The sequence below is a fragment of the Salvelinus fontinalis genome, chromosome 4 (genome assembly GCF_029448725.1).
Source record: "Salvelinus fontinalis isolate EN_2023a chromosome 4, ASM2944872v1, whole genome shotgun sequence".
NCBI lineage: Eukaryota > Metazoa > Chordata > Actinopteri > Salmoniformes > Salmonidae > Salvelinus > Salvelinus fontinalis.
This window is the reverse complement of record NC_074668.1, coordinates 30927485-30943901: the sequence shown is the minus strand read 5'-3', so window position 1 is coordinate 30943901 and position 16417 is coordinate 30927485. Positions and strand designations below refer to the sequence as shown.

The 16417-nt window shown below is 41.0% G+C and overlaps 1 protein-coding gene across 1 annotated transcript; it reads left to right on the top strand.

Annotated features, from left to right (window-relative positions):
* The first annotated feature begins 107 nt into the window (after positions 1–107).
* LOC129853506 (apical junction component 1 homolog) lies at positions 108–12490 on the top strand. Its single transcript, XM_055919632.1, has 2 exons — positions 108–321; positions 7266–12490. The coding sequence occupies exon 2, from the start codon at positions 7320–7322 to the stop codon at positions 10590–10592; it is 3273 nt and encodes a 1090-aa protein (XP_055775607.1). The 5' UTR covers positions 108–321; positions 7266–7319; the 3' UTR covers positions 10593–12490.
* The last annotated feature ends 3927 nt before the right edge of the window (positions 12491–16417 follow it).

Below are 16417 nucleotides of genomic sequence, written 5' to 3'. Positions count from 1 at the left end.
ATAAGCATGACAAAGTCCCTTATAAACGCTCATCAGCACGCAAGCATACGAACTCACATGCTAATGCACGCGAGCGCGTCATTTAAAGCCCATAAGCGCAGACTCAGACACACCCCCTTATTGCTACGAATGCTTCAGATAAACTATGAGGGCGCACTAAATCACTGTTAACTGTGTTGTCGATAACATGGAGCACTAAATGCGAAGATGGCATGATTTTTATAAAGACTGTATAAGAAATGTAGTAAAGCTGCACCTAACAGGAGCCAAGGATTGATCATGTAGCCTATATATGACGGAAGCGGATCATTGGCGTGAAGGGTAAGATGATATCCACTCCCATTTGATGATGGAATGAAAGGACGGGTTTCAAAATTCTCCGTTTTTCCTCTGAGTACGGCCACAACATTTTGGTCTATTTGAGCATGCGATTACCTCTCCTCGGATGATGTCTTCGATGCTCAAATACATTGGGTCAGCAATGCCGTGCCGCATCAATAAACGAGGACAAAGTGTGCTTCAGATCTTGGTGTGCCAAAATCACACCTTTGAAAATAGAAAAGCTAAATGATAACTGTCCTTTCAAATGCAGCCATCGGATCAAATCACGACACTGTTACAATAGCGCATATTAGACCAATTTTTTTCAATGCATTTTCCCAACAGTTGTCTCAGTGGATAAACTGTTTACTTTCTTATCAATTGTTTTGAGGGAATTTGACAATTTGCGACATGGACAGGTTGCCTATGTAGGTTAAGTTGGATTCGTTTCACGTAGAGAGAGTGCATAACTGTGGCCCATCGAGCATCTATTGAAAACTAGCCTATTTGAATGTTTCAGTGTGTGCTGAGTGTATCCAGGCGACATGGCATGTGGTATGTGAGTGTAGCCAATGTTATTTGTACTAGTTTACAGTGTTAAAGTGAAAGTGGTCCCGCTTGCCCCTTGATGCACTTCTGTAGCCTATGGCAAAATATTTTATTTTAACTCAAGTCTCTCTTCCATCGATGATATAGACCTACATAATCATGAACAAGTATTATATTGCCTATGCACAAACCAAATAAACGATGTCTGTCGCCTACTCTGTATACTGAAGACATTACTGTCAGGTAAATGGCTATTTTCTCCAGATTTCAATGATTTCCTAATTTTCAAATGAGACAATGCAAACAGAGTAGGGCTATCACGATTCAGCCATATAATGTTAATTCAGATATCTGGATTTTAGCAACATCAAAAGAGACAAAAAGTTACACATTCCAGAGATCCACCATAGTTCAGCTCAAAGGTGTGTTTTCTTATTTTATTAGCCTCTGGATAAATAGCCTTCTTTACCCAAAGGACATACAGTACCAAGGCCATAAATCTGCATCCTCTGTGACCTTTTATAAAAAATGCTGTCACTGATGACTTACCCTCTAAAAAGGACATTCAATGCCTTTATCAGCATGAGAGCAAATCAGGCGACTTTGTTTTGTTGGGCGATAGCATAATGGATTGCATGATGGTGGAAAGAGGGTATGATAGTACACACACACACACACACAAACACACATACGTCTGCACTTCAATGTCAGTGTTGTCAATTTACCTACTTTCTGAGTAATATTGTATATTATTAATCAATTCCATCCTCTTTGCTATTTTTGTAGCATGGCTGACACAGATGCCAGATTGATTAAATAATATTCATGCTTCAGTGGCATTTCAGTGGTGGCCATCAATTAGACAGCGACCAATGTAATGAAAAATAAATAGCCATAATTAAAAACATTTATCTTGTCAAAACATATTTGATAATGCTTCATCTTACAGTCTGCCACAATATTTACTGTGTATTTACTTAGAAATAACATTGTAAAATAGTAGTAACATAATAATAATCCAATAATTATATTGTTGACACAAACAAAACATTTCTAAATATTTTGATACCAGCTTGTTAGTTACCAATTGTGTTACACCCGACCCAATGGTGTAATATTTAAAAAGGACATATTTGCTGTATGTTGAAATCTGTTTTGAAAATTGTAATTACAAGATGAGTCAGTGACTGTACCATGGTACATTATTTAATAGTATCTGTAGGTCTGGTAAGGTTATGATGGTTGTGTGTAGATGATATTTAGGTGTGTTGTGGAGACATGACGGGGGAGACGCTTGGTCAGACCTCTCTCCTCAGGATGAACAGATGGTATCTCAGGGTTAGCTCATGGGCGAGAGCCAACAAGGGAGCCTCTATGTTTGTCTCTCTGTCATGAAAATATGCTTTAAAAGTCAAACGAAAAAGCATTACAAGCAAGGTCTATGTGCAAAAATATTGAAATGTTTGCACTATTTGAAACATGGATACTCAGATACACCCTTATTCTTGGTTTTAAACAGAGACACATTATTTATATTCCATTTCTTCATATAAATAGTGGTCAACTATACCCCTTTGTTTATTACAATGTATTGTTGTTTAAGATATGAATAGCAAGCTATGTACTAGTGAAATACTCTGTGTGTACTGAAAGCCACTATTCCACTGAATCTATTCTGTTGAAAATCTATTTATTGTGTGAAACAAAGAGTCAGTGATCTTGACTCTTGAAAACAAACCATTGGCATCTTACATAGCCTTTATTTTTTTTATTTTTTTTGGGGGGGGGATTGACTGTCGTCTACAATCAATGGAAAGGGACTTATTTACTGAGGAGTTGCCAGTCACTATTATACTTTTTGTATATAATGTCACGACTGCTCACGCTCCCCCTCACTGGCTCTCGAAGGCGCCAGGCTCCCCAGCATTACGCACTCCTGCCACCATCATTACGCACACCTGCCTTCCCCCGTCACGTGCATCAGCGATTATTGGCCTCACCTGGACTCAATCACCTCTGTCATTACCTCTCCTATATCTGTCTGGTTCCCCGCTCTGTTCCCTTCTTCAGCATTAATTGTTGTTTGTCGTTGTTTACCTGTGTGCTGACGCTGTTCCTGTTTTGTTACCTGTCTGTTCCTGAATAAATGTTGACTCTTCGTATCTGCTTCTCATCTCCGGCATCAGTTGTTACAGAATGCTGAAGCCTTCATACGAAGCATCGGGGAGTGCTGCCGATGGAACAGGGGGTGCCTGAACCAGCTCGTTGGGCTGTCACGCCCTAGCTGGTGCTAGAGGTTCTTGCCCCGGTTGGCTCGGAAGCCGCCCATCCCACATCGGGCCTCAGCCGGATCGTCAGGTTTTTACCCCCAGCCAGCTCGTCAGGCTGCTACGCCTCCGCCGGATCATCGGGCTCCCACGCCTCAGCGGGATCGACAGGCTTTCACGCCCCAGCCGGATCGTCGGGCTCCTATGCCTCAGCCGGCTTGCCATGCTCCCATGCTTTTGCCGGTTCGTCGGGAGTTTCCGCCCAGACGGCTTGTCCTGCGCCCGTGCCTCAGCCGACATGTCAGACTCGCCCAGGTGGGACGCCAGGTGGCACCCCTAGAGGGGGGTACTGTCACACCTGCTCCCGCACCCCCTCCTTGGTGCTCAAAGGCACCAGGCTCCCCAGCATTACGCACTCCTGCCACCATCATTACACACACCTGCCACCCCCCCGTCATGCGCTTCAGCGATTATTAGACTCACCTGGTCTCAATCACCTCTGTCATTACCTCAACTATATCTCTCTGGTTCCCCGCTCTGTTCTCTGCATCAGCATTAATTGTCATTTAACGTTATTTACCCGTGTGCTGACGCTGTTCCTGTTTTGTTACCTGTCTGTTCCTGAATACATTTTGACTCCCCGTACCTGCTTGTCATCTCCGGCGTCGGTTGTTACATATATACAGTGCCTTGCAAAAGTATTCATCCCCCTTGGCATTTTTCCTATTTTGTTGCATTACAACCTGAAATTTAAATGTATTTTTATTTGGATTTCATGTAATGGACATACACAAAATAGTCAAAATTGGTGAAGTGAAGTGAAATGAAAAAAAAGAACTTAAATATATATTTTTTTATATATATATATTTTTTAAACTGAAAAGTGGTGCGTGCATATGTATTCACCCCCTTTGCTATGAAGCCCCTAAATAAGATCTGGTGCAACCAATTACCTTCAGAAGTCACATAATTAGTTAAATAAAGAGGGCTGCCCACCAAAAATCATGGCCCAGGCAAGGAGGGCATTAATCAGAGACGCAACAAAGAGACCAAAGATAACCCTGAAGGAGCTGCAAAGCTCCACAGCAGAGATTGGAGTATCTGTCCATAGGACCACTTTACGCTGTACACTCCACAGAGCTGCGCTTTACGGAAGAGTGGCCAGAAAAAAGCCATTGCTTAAAGAAAAAAATAAGCAAACACGTTTGGTGTTTGCCAAAAGTCATGTGGGAGACTCCCCAAACATATGGAAGAGGGTACTCTGGTTAGACGAGACTAAAATGTTGCTTTTTGGCCATCAAGGAAAGCGCTATGTCTGGCGCAAACCCAACACCTCTCATCACCCCGAGAACATCATCCCCACAGTGAAGCATGGTGGTGGCAGCATCATACTGTGGGTATGTTTATCATCGGCAGGGTCTGGGAAACTGGTCAGAATTGAAGGAATGATGGATGGTGCTAAATACAGGGAAATTCTTGAGGGAAACCCGTTTCAGTCTTCTAGAGATTTGAGACTGGGACGGAGGTTCACCTTCCAGCAGGACAATGACCCTAAGCATACTGCTAAAGCAACACTCAAGTGGTTTAAGGGGAAATATTTAAATGTCTTGGAATGGCCTAGTCAAGCCCAGACCTCAATCCAATGAAGAATCTGTGGTATGACTTAAAGATTGCTGTATACCAGCGGAACCCATCCAACTTGAAGGAGCTGGAGCAGTTTTGCCTTGAAGAATGGGCAAATATCCCAGTGGCTAGATGTGCCAAGCTTATAGAGACATACCCCAAGAGACTTGCAGCTGTAATTGCTGCAAAAGGTGGCTCTACAAAGTATTGACTTTCGGGGGCGTGAATAGTTATGCACGCTCAAGTTTTCTGTTTTTTTGTCTTATTTCTTGTTTCACAAGAAAAATTATTTTGCATCTTCAAAGTGGTAGGCATGTTGTGTAAATCAAATGATACAAACCTCCCAAAAATCAATCTTCATTCCAGGTTGTAAGTCAGCAAAATTGGAAAAATGCCAAGCAGGGTGAATACTTTCGCAAGCTACCGTAGGTTTGGATCCTTACACAATCATTCCTAAAGTGCTTGAAACAAACCATTGAATTATGTTTTAGTGACTCTTTTTCTCTAGAGTGAATGATTACAGATACAGATATCTGTACAGATACAGTTTTGCACTATTTTCATGACCAGACTTTGTATGTAAGATCCCACTAAGACTGCGTCTAATTTGCCATTACAATACAATACTGATAATTTACTACCTCTTAGAAATGCAGTACTTTTTTTGAGGGGAACATCCACAGTTTCAGTATTTCTTGCTTTAATTGTTTCTCTCTTTTTAAATGTCAATCTATGGGCCTTGCCTATATTAGTACACTCTTAGAAAAAGGGTTCCAAAGGGGTTCTTCGGTTGTTCCCATAAGAGAACACTTTTTTGGTTCCAGATAGAATCATTTTTTGTTCCAGGTAGAACTCTTTTGGGTTCCATGTAAAATCCTCTGTGGAAAGGCTTTTACATGGAACCCAAAAGGGTTCTACCTGGAACCGAAGGGTTCTAGCTGGATCCAAATAGTGTTCTTCAAAGGGTTCTCCTATGGGGACAGATGAAGAACCCTTTTAGGTTCTAGATAGCAAATTTTTTCTAAGAGTGTGTTGTGTTTCTCAAGTGTTGATCTTGTGCAAGATATTAATCTTAGATTTAGATGCTGTGTAAAGCATCTTGGCAATATGATGGGCAGTAAAATCGAGATTTCCCACTCTCCTAAAACTCTCCTAAAATTAGAACAACCTTGTGCGGCACACTGCAGAAAAGCACAGAAAAGCGCATGATACAATTAAATCCTTCATCTGTTTCTTCTCAAGCTGTGTGAAAATCCACAGATTACAGGCTCCAAGTTTAAGACGCTTTACTAGATGTGAACTTTTCCTTCTTTTCATTAGATCTAGAATGAAATAGGCCTACAGTATGGAAGATACAAGTGCTGAATTAACCTCTCTGTGCTACGGATCCCTTTAGCGGGATGATTTTCCTAAACAACCGCTGAATTGCAGGGCGCAAAATATTACTAAAAATATTTATAATCATGCAATCACAAGTGAAATATAACAAAACACAGTTTAGCTTGTTGTTAATCCACCTATCGTGTCAGATTTTGAAAATATGCTTTACAGTGAAAGCAATCCAAGCTTTTGTGAGTGTATCAATCAATGCTAGAACAGCTAGCCCCAAATTAGCATGGTCACGAAAGTCAGAAAAACAATAAAATTAATCGCTTACCTTTGATAATCTTCGGATGTTTGCACTCACGAGACTCCCAGTTACACAATAAATGTTATTTTTGTTCGATAAGTATTACTTTTATAACAAAAAAACGCCATTTGGGTTGCGCGTTATGTTCAGAAAACTACAGCCTCGTTCCGTTCGACGAAAATTCCAAAAAGTATCTGTAATGTTCGTTAAAACATGTCAAATGTTTTTATAATCAATCCTCAGGTTGTTTTTAACATACATAATCGATAATATTTCAACTGGACCGTAACCTATTCAATAAAAGAGAGAAAGAAAATGGAGAACTACCCCTCTCGCGCGCAGGAACTAATCAAAGGACACCTGACTAGTTTTGAATAATCTCACTAATTTTTCAAATTAAAAGCCTGAAACTATGTCTAAAGCCTGGTCACAGCCCGAGGAAGCCATTGGAAAAGGAATATGGTTGATACCCCTTTAAATGGAAGAAAGACGGGAAATTAAACAGATTAAAAAAAAAAGAATCACTTCCGGGTTAGATTTCCTCAGGTTTTCGCCTGCAAAATAAGTTTTGTTATACTCACAGACAATATTTTGACAGTTTTGGAAACTTTGGAGTGTTTTCTATCCTAAACTGTAAATTATATGCATATTATACGATCTGGACCTGAGAAATAGTCCGTTTACCTTGGGAACGTTATTTAAAAAAAACTGACCCCTAGCGTCAAGAAGTTAAATAATCATTTGATAATTTATGTTGTTAATCTCTGTCATCATAACATGTTAATGTCTGTGTAGAATCACTTCTACATTTTTAAAGAAAATGTGTGTATGTTTTAATATGGATATAAAAGGCTTTTATATCTTTCTTTTCTCAGGCCATATTGATCTTGAATCAATCTGAATGGGGAGATCGGAGGAGTCCCTATAAGATGACACGCACAGATCCCCCTGATATATTGGTATCTACTCTGTATCGGGACATCAAACTAAATCCCATCACTGGGCACTCCATTTCGCTCAGCCCCTTCCAACAATGTGACTCGCAAATGATTGACAAACCTGAGCGACACACGGAAACCATTAACAAAAGACACTGCCGTAGCTTTGACTACCTTGAGTCATTGGACGACCCACAGCCCTTTTCTGCCTCAATGGAGTATCCTTACAAGAGGACTGAGCATCAGAGGGTGCATAAAGAGGTGACCTGGAATGGCCTGGATCATCCAGGACACCTCCGTTTCTCGTCCCCTGATCTGTTCAACACTAGACTACACCCACCACAGCATGCCAACCCAGACAAAACCAGTCAGGCCACGAGGTCAGATTCAAAGAAGAGGACAAGATCAAAAAGTGCTCCCAGAGTCAAGACCACCCTTACCCCTGTGCCTATGTCAGTCTCCCCACCGGTAACCAGGAGAGGACGAGATGTTCCACAGGCTGTACCAGACCCCCCTCTAAGGACATCTGAACCACACCGGGACTCTTACTCCTCTAACCAAGCTTTTTCGAACGAAGTACACCCTATAAAACTGCAACCACACTCTCCCCTCTACGTCTCAGACTGTTTCTCTGAGGAGAGCAAACAGGATGAGCCAGCCATCACTCCTCATGTCAGGTGTCGTGTGGATATCAAGCCAGATGCAGCGGTCCTGCAGCACACAGCCAGGAGGTCTCAGAGCATGAGGACTGAACATCCCTGGCAGAGATACTCCTACTTCAGTCAGAGCAGAGGTCTGTCTGTGCCACGGCAGGTACGGACACCCACACCAAACGACTGTTACAGTGGCGATTATAGACAAACATATCAGTACACTACCTGCGGGCCCCCCAGCTACATCCAGCCAGTAGACATGCGAAGGGTGCCCTCCACTATAATGCCAAGGGAATACTTGTCAAGGGAGCAGAGGACTCTTTCAAACCCCAATATACCCACTAAATTCTTCTACACTGAGGATCCGACCAGATACCCTGTCCCCCTCTCTGCTAGAGCGTACTATCAGGATGATAATTCAAGCCTCACCAGCCAAGGCAGTACTCTTAATGGTCAGTATATGCATGATCCACGGACTCGCTGGGTTCACACTGACCCAGTCCGGCCATATTACACAGAGCAACACATGTCCAGCAGAGACCCTTTGCAGGCTGTCTATACCAGGCCTTACTCCACAAGCGAGGTAGGGCCATACTTTGCTCAAACACAACAGGCAAGAGCATACTATGGGGAAGAACCCAGGGGCTATCCCTGTCAGTCTAATGGCTCCAGGATGTTATACAGCAAGCCGTACAACCCCCCAGCAGAACAGTATATTCCTTACAGGGCGTATCACACGGAGGGCCGTCGACGTACACAAATGTCCCAGGCCTATGCAGATGACTGGTATCGTTCAAGTATATCTGGATACTCCAACCAGTCCTCTCAGCTGACACCACAGAGAGTAAGACAAGAGCCAGTAATGTCCCCCTGGTTTGAAAACAGTCATGTGGAGCCAACCAGCCTGGGAGCAGAAGTCAGAAAACACTCAAAGTCCTGGGACAATATTCTTTATCCTCGTCATGACAGGGAGCAAGCAGTGCCGTGTGGACGCAGCTATGATAATCTGTTATACCAGGGGAGACATCCTCTGTTTCCTAATGATACACCAAAGCCAGTTATACTCAATCTATCTAGTTCACCAAGGCGCTATGCTGCCCTGTCCCTCTCTGAAAACTCCTTAGAGAAAGGTCCAAACAATCCTGGAAGGAACACTAAGGCTGGGCTATGGTTTGTAACTCCTGAGATCACGATAACCGACAATGACATACGCGCACGCAACCACAAACAGCAAGATGTGCGTTCAGCCACCTGGGATGCACTGGATTGTGAAAAGGTGCCAACTCTAAATGTTCTTCATCATCAAGAGCAGCCATCTGAGTCAGCGGAACTGACCAAAGACAGACAACACAAAGATTATTCACTGCAGCAGAGCCTAGAGCAACTGGACGAGCTGCTAGCTGATCTTGTCACTGATTACAAACCCTCAACCAGCAGGCGGCCTAGTCAGGATCTAATGGACCAACTAAAACAGTTGATTAGTGAGGATGATGAAAAAGGAAAGCTAATATCTTCAGGCCTAGAGAGTCTAGGAGGCCTAGAGAGTCTAGGAACTCTGAGCTCACCAATCGCCTCCACTAAAACCAGCCCTGACACCATCAAAGACCCAGACAGTGGGTGTGATGGCTTACAGAGCATACAAAGGAGTCCAGATGAGATCTCCCCAGACCAGAGCACAGACGACGATGACACCATGATGTGTGCCAACAAGAAGTGCAAGCGGACAGAGACCCTGTTCAATGCCTGTCTTTACTTCAAATCCTGTCATAGTTGCTACACCTTCTACTGCTCCCGGAACTGCCGTCGGGATGACTGGGACAGCCATAAAGAGAACTGTCTATATGGGCGTATCAGTAGTGTGTGCAGGCACATGCTGAAGTACTGCAGAGAGAACTCTGAGATCCATAAAGCCTTCTCTCGCATTGCCAAAGCTGGCTACCTTTCCAGAGGGAGAGGCATTCTTTTCCTGGGCTTTGCTAACCCAGGGACTGCTGACAACTTCCTGAAGGATGGCCTTGAGAGCCTTGTCATGTCCCCCACATATCTGTCTCTAAGAGAGCTGGACAGCTTCAAGGACAACCTGGGGGATTACTGTAAGGACCTGCAGCAGGCTGGCAATGAGTATGACCCCAATGAATGTTTTCTCTTGAATGTATCCATAGCTGTTGGTGAACTAGTGCCTAACAGACCCTCACCAAGAGTCCAAACACCAACAGTCCGAAAACATGCAAAGATTTCGTTGGCCTCCTCCAGCCCAGATAAAAAGGTCTTCAGGAAGGAAAGTGACATGGAGACACTCATTCTCACCCCGCCACCAGGCACACCTGATATTGACAAAGAGGGAAAGGAGGGTATGAAAGCCAGAGAGATCTGCTTTATCAATATCCAACGTGAGCTCAGGACCAGGGGAGTCTTCCTGCGTCATGAGTATCCCAAAATATACCGTCAACTCTGTGAATTTGTGGAGAGCAACAAGAGATTCACGCCCACTACCATTTACCCCATAGATAAGAGAACAGGGAAGCAGTTCATGTGTATGATCATGGCTGCTTCTGAGCCCAGAACGCTAGACTGGGTGGGCACCCCCCATCTCCTGGATGATATTATATAGTACTGACCTGTGCACCTCTGATGTCACCTATATGTACATGTATATACATATGATTTAACAGATATTTATGATGGATGTTTGTAGATACACATGCATTTTACATCAGAAAGGAAGATTGTTAAAGGGATACTTCAGGATTTTGGCAGTGAAGCCCTTTATCTATTTCCCCATTATCACATGAACTCGTGGATACTATTTTATGTCTCTAACTAGCACAATTACTAACTAGCGTTAGCGCAATGACTGGATGTCTATGGTAACTGCCAGCAAGCTAGTAGATACCATAGACTTCCACTCATCGTGCTAACGCTAGTTAGCATTGGCTCACGAAACTACCTCTAACTTCCTTCAAACTGGATGCAGAGACATAGAAACGGTATCCATGAGTTCATCTGACTCTGGGGAAGTAGATAAAGGGCTTAATTGCCAAAATCCTGAAGTATACCTTTAATAAGACTACCAGAAGTAATGTTTGCATATTAATCACTAAGAATTCGATATCATTTAGAAGTGATTCATACAAACAATGTGCAGGAAAGGTTGACTGACGTTGCACACACAAACAAACTATAATGTAACACTTTATCATTGTAGTTTTTGGTTGAAGTAGCGTTGTTTTGATCCTGTTACACTGAAATAGTATGATCTGCATGTAAAATGGTCATACTGTATTTTCAAGTCATTATTTAGTTTTAATCCCTGTTTAGACAAGGTACTGTCTGTGTTGATACCATATGAACTGGGTTGGAACAAGCACAAATAATTCAAAATGATCTATAAAAATACTACTATTAAGAGCATTTCTAAACTAAACTAGATTAAATCTTCAAAGCATAATCTCCACTAGTGTTCTACTTGTTGAAGCTTTTCTCAGCAGCTGGAATATATAAAACAAATACTGACCGTTGTATTTCTGCAGATGCTTCAATATATCCAGAAAGTTATTCTAATTTGAATATTAAGAATCTCTTGAAATTGCTGTGTTGTGCCAGGGTCTGGGTAGAAATCTTAGTTAATACTATTAATATCACTGCTGATAATAATACTTTCATTATGCCTACATATGGATAAAAAATCAGGTGTCTACATCTATGCTCTGAATCCTCTCACCCCTTGAGTTTCCCAGTTGTTGATTTTGTTTTAGGCATTTGAATTGCACCCTCTTTCATCACTTTGTTTAGATTTTGTACTGATTCTACACTGCTAAATTCATTGTAACACGCTTGATAACTTGTTTGATAGTGGCCTTCGGTAGAAAATGCATTTGACAGAAAGCAATGTGTGGATTTGTTTTGTAAGGCTTGACTCTTGACTGTAAATTAATGTGGTGCATTTGCTTGACATTGCAAATGAACATTTATTTTGCTTAAAGCACGTTATTTATATTCAGGTATTTTAATATTGATTATGCTCATCATAAGACTGACAATGGTTATAATAAACTGACATTCAATGCTTGGAAATTGAATATTATTTTCAAAGATATATGAAATGTTAGTACTACTATTTTTGGTTGAGGAAAAAATGTTGTAACTAACACATTTGTTGAAGAATATCTATTAATATCCTATTCCGCACAATGTATTTCATACCTGAAAATGAACACACAAATGAAATAAAAAGAAGAAACAAAAGAGCAACTTAACATTTAAACAGGACATATTGGTAATGATAAGTTGGAGCTTTGAGCTGCTATTAGCTTCTTTTGCACTTGAACATAAATTATACAGAATGTCTCCTAATGCATCTACACAGCACTGAAACAAGCATGTTATGTTTCCATTGATAGAGCCTGACAAATCTAAAGTTGCTATTTTTGTCCTCCTGCAAGATGTCACCCAATTTTCTATTTTGTGATGTTTATAACCCATGTATAATAAACCGAAAATAAAGACTGACCTTTCTCTTTGCATTTCTCTTCTAGAGTAAACCATGCAGAGCCTTATATTCAGACATATCAAGGCTCTTGAGTAAACCATACAAATCACTACATTTACATTTACATTTAAGTCATTTAGCAGACGCTCTTATCCAGACACTAAAACAATGATCATACAATGTGATACATAGACCAAGTTGAAGGACACACAATAACAACTTGGTATTTAGTCTTTCCCCTTTATTTTTGTTGGTCTTACAATTTAGGACCAAAATAAACACTATGTATATGGGAAGTCTGTAGTTATTCACACTTCTATCAGATAGCCCTGAAGGACAGTCGGAATTACTTGAAGACTGAATAAATTGAACATCCTCGTCTAACTGATGCATTATAAACTGTAAATCAAATCAGCCATGCCACGTTAAAGACCATTCTCTGCACTGCAAGCGAGAACTCCAGAAAGCCTACAGCCCAAAAACAGACCAAGACAATGCAGATAATCATTTAAATGTTATCTCAATATTACTTAAATATTGATAGTGACTCTGAATTTGCCAACAGACACTATCCCATCATGATAGTGCATCACCCTGCAATATGCAGGCACATGTGAGAAACCAGCACTACTTCTGCTGCTCCTAAAATAGACATCTCAATATTCTTATGTTAGACAGTGCTGTATCTTTGTTTTTCTATACAAATGGAGCTGGATGGAGAGAAAAACCTGGAGAAAAGCCATTTTGAAGAGTGTATATGAAATCATAGAACTTGAGCACCACCTATTGATGAAATCTAGACATTGCTAAAGTGGCAAATCAGAATAGTCAAAAACTGTCCCTTCATATTATTTGTAAACAAAGTTTGTAGCTTATAGCCTACAAATCTGTTTCATTCATACTCAGTCTATATTGAAAAATATTCTATGACTAGATACACACTATATTTTCTCCAGGAGGTATCTTTGCCACTGTAGGCCTAATATCCTAACATTTGAAAACAGATTGTTTATGGACTTAACAGACTGCAACTATGGCCCAAATCGGAGTCCAGGGTCCTCTATGGGTCCTTGAGGGTGTCCCAGGGGGGTTCTCAACAAGGTGGGGGGGAAATATAACATTTCTTTCACACCCATATTTCAATCACAGAGAGAGAGAGAGAGAGAGAGAGAGAGAGATAGTGGACTAGACTAGGCAGTTGGCCCCTTAATTTAATTGTGCAAGGAGTATACATAATTTGAACCATAGGGATGCCTCCAACATATAGTGAAAAAACATAAATAAATTAGGTGTGCTTGTCATAAACAAAGATTTTCTAGATTTTGCTTCTCCAGCCTTAGCCTTGAGATTAACCTTTTAGGGACCCACTTCAACATAAATACTTTAAGAAATAAGGAGATAGGTATCTCATTAGTCAATGAATGTAGAAATGTATAACGGCCAACCCAACAGACTGTCAACCAATCGGGTCACGCGGTTGCTAAACTAATCGTCACGAAATCCTTTGTAAAAAGACAGGGTTTGAGTCGAGAAAGTGCTTATCTTCGTCAAAAGTACGCATTGTCACGATTTCAAAACCATACGATATTACAAAGAACAAGTAAAATATCTCAGATCTCGGAAATGATAAGTAATGTTGTCCTTGTTGTTCACGTAATTCATTCTAATGTTGGATTTTTGAGCTAGCGTCCAATTCACTCCCAGAAGGAGTCTCTATGGGGGGTGATAAGGGCCATAATTAAGCCCAGGAAACTGTACCACTGTGTGGCTGCCTTACTAACGTCTGCATGTCACCCGCATGTTACGTTAACTAACATGTCGTGATACCAACGCCTTACTAACATCTGCGTGACTCCTGCGTGTTAATGAAAGTCATAAGGTGTGCAGCCTACACCAGTCAACCAATAAGAGTTGTGTCCGTGGCTTTCAGTCAAATAGAGGAGTTCATAGGCTTTCCCAGATGGAAATTTGGGATACTTGGGATGTCCCTACCTCAATTAAGTATACATGTAAAATGGTTGAGTTTAGTGTCAGTTAACCTGTCTAGGATCAGCGTGGCGCTAGCGGCACACCCCCCCCCCCCCACTGAAAAACCAGTGCCGCGAAATTCAAAACAATTTTTTTTTTTAAATATTTAACTTTCACACATTAAAGTCCAATACAGCTAATGAAAGACACAGATCTTGTGAATCCAGTCAACATTTCCGATTTTTAAAATGTTTTACAGGGAAGACACAATATGTAAAGATGTACATCTATTACCTAAAAACACATTAGCATAATCCACCATCTTTTATTTGTCCACCAACACCAGTAGCCATCACTAATTCGGCTAAACTAAGATATTTATAGCCCCTAACCAACAAAAAAACTCATTAGATGACAGTCTGATAACATATTTATGGTATGGGATAGGTTTTGTTAGAAAAAAGTGCATATTTCAGGTAGATGGCTAGTTTACAATTGCACCCACCATCACAAATGGACTAGAATAATTACAATGAGCAACGTGTTTACCTAACTACTAATCATCAAACATTTCGTAAAAATACACAGCATACACGAATCGAAAGACACAGATCCTGTGAATACAGACAATATTTCAGATTTTCTAAGTGTCTTACAGCGAAAACACAATAAATCGTTATATTAGCATAGCACATAGCACATAGCAGCCCAGCATTGATTCTAGCCAAAGTGGGCGATAACGTCAACATCGCCAAAAATATATTAATTTTTTCACTAACCTTCTCAGAATTCTTCAGATGACACTCCTGTAACATCATATTACACAATCCATATAGAGTTTGATCGAAAATGTTTATATTTAGCCACCAAAATCATGGTTAGACAATGTGAAATGTAGCTCAGCTGGTCAGAAAATGTCCTTGCGCCACTTAGACAGTGATCTACTCTTATACATAAATACTCATAAACGTGACTAAAAAATATAGGGTGGACAGGGATTGATAGACAATTTAATTCTTAATACAATTGCGTTATTACATTTTTTAATTTATCCTTACTTTTCAATACAGTTTGCGCCAAGCGAAGCTACGTCAAAAAACATGGCGTCCTAAGCCACTAAAATGTTTCGACAGAAACACGATTTATCATAATAAAAATGTCCTACCTTGAGCTGTTCTTCCATCAGTATCTTGGGCAAAGGATCCTTTCTTGGGAGAAATCGTCTTTTGGTGGAAAGCTGTCCTCTTGCCATGTGGAAATGTCAACTGCGTTCGGGATGAACTGAAAAGCGTGCCCAACTTTTCACATCGTTGCAAAAATAAATGTCCCAAAATCGCACTAAACGGATATAAATTGCTATAAAACGCTTTAAATTAACTACCTTATGATGTTTTTAACTCCTAAAACGAGTGAAAAGATGACCGGAGAAATATAACAGGCTAAACTAACGCTTGGAACAGGTGCGCGCCGGTGTCCTCTAGGCTCATGACGCAGCTCCCAAAGAATGACTAGCTTCAGGGTTTTTTCATTTGTAGGGCCTGTGAACGCGCAATCGACCCCGTTGGAATCGTCATCACGTAAAGGCATCCAGGGGAAGACGTAAGAAGTGTCCGTATAGTCATAGCAACGACAGTGCCCTTTTAAATGACTTCAGAAGAGTGGCCAACATTTCTCAAATCTGACTCCATGTCAGGGAAATTGCTGTAGAATGGGCTCTGTTCCACTTAGAGACAAAATTTCAACTCCTATAGAAACTATAGACTGTTTTCTATCCAATAATAATAATAATATGCATATTGTACGATCAAGGATTTTGTGGGAAGCCGTTTAAAAAATTAGCCAAATTAGCATAAATAGTCTAAACAGCGCCCCCATCCCGAACAGGTTAAGGGTTATAGTTTAGTATTCAGGGTAAGGACGTCCTAAGGAATCCGGATAGCAGTGACATTCACAGTGAGAAACGGGCATGGTATTTGAGA

Coding starts and splice junctions, on each gene's coding strand:
- LOC129853506 (XM_055919632.1), top strand. CDS start 7,320: ATGACACGCACAGATCCCCCTGATATATTGGTATCTACTCTGTATCGG.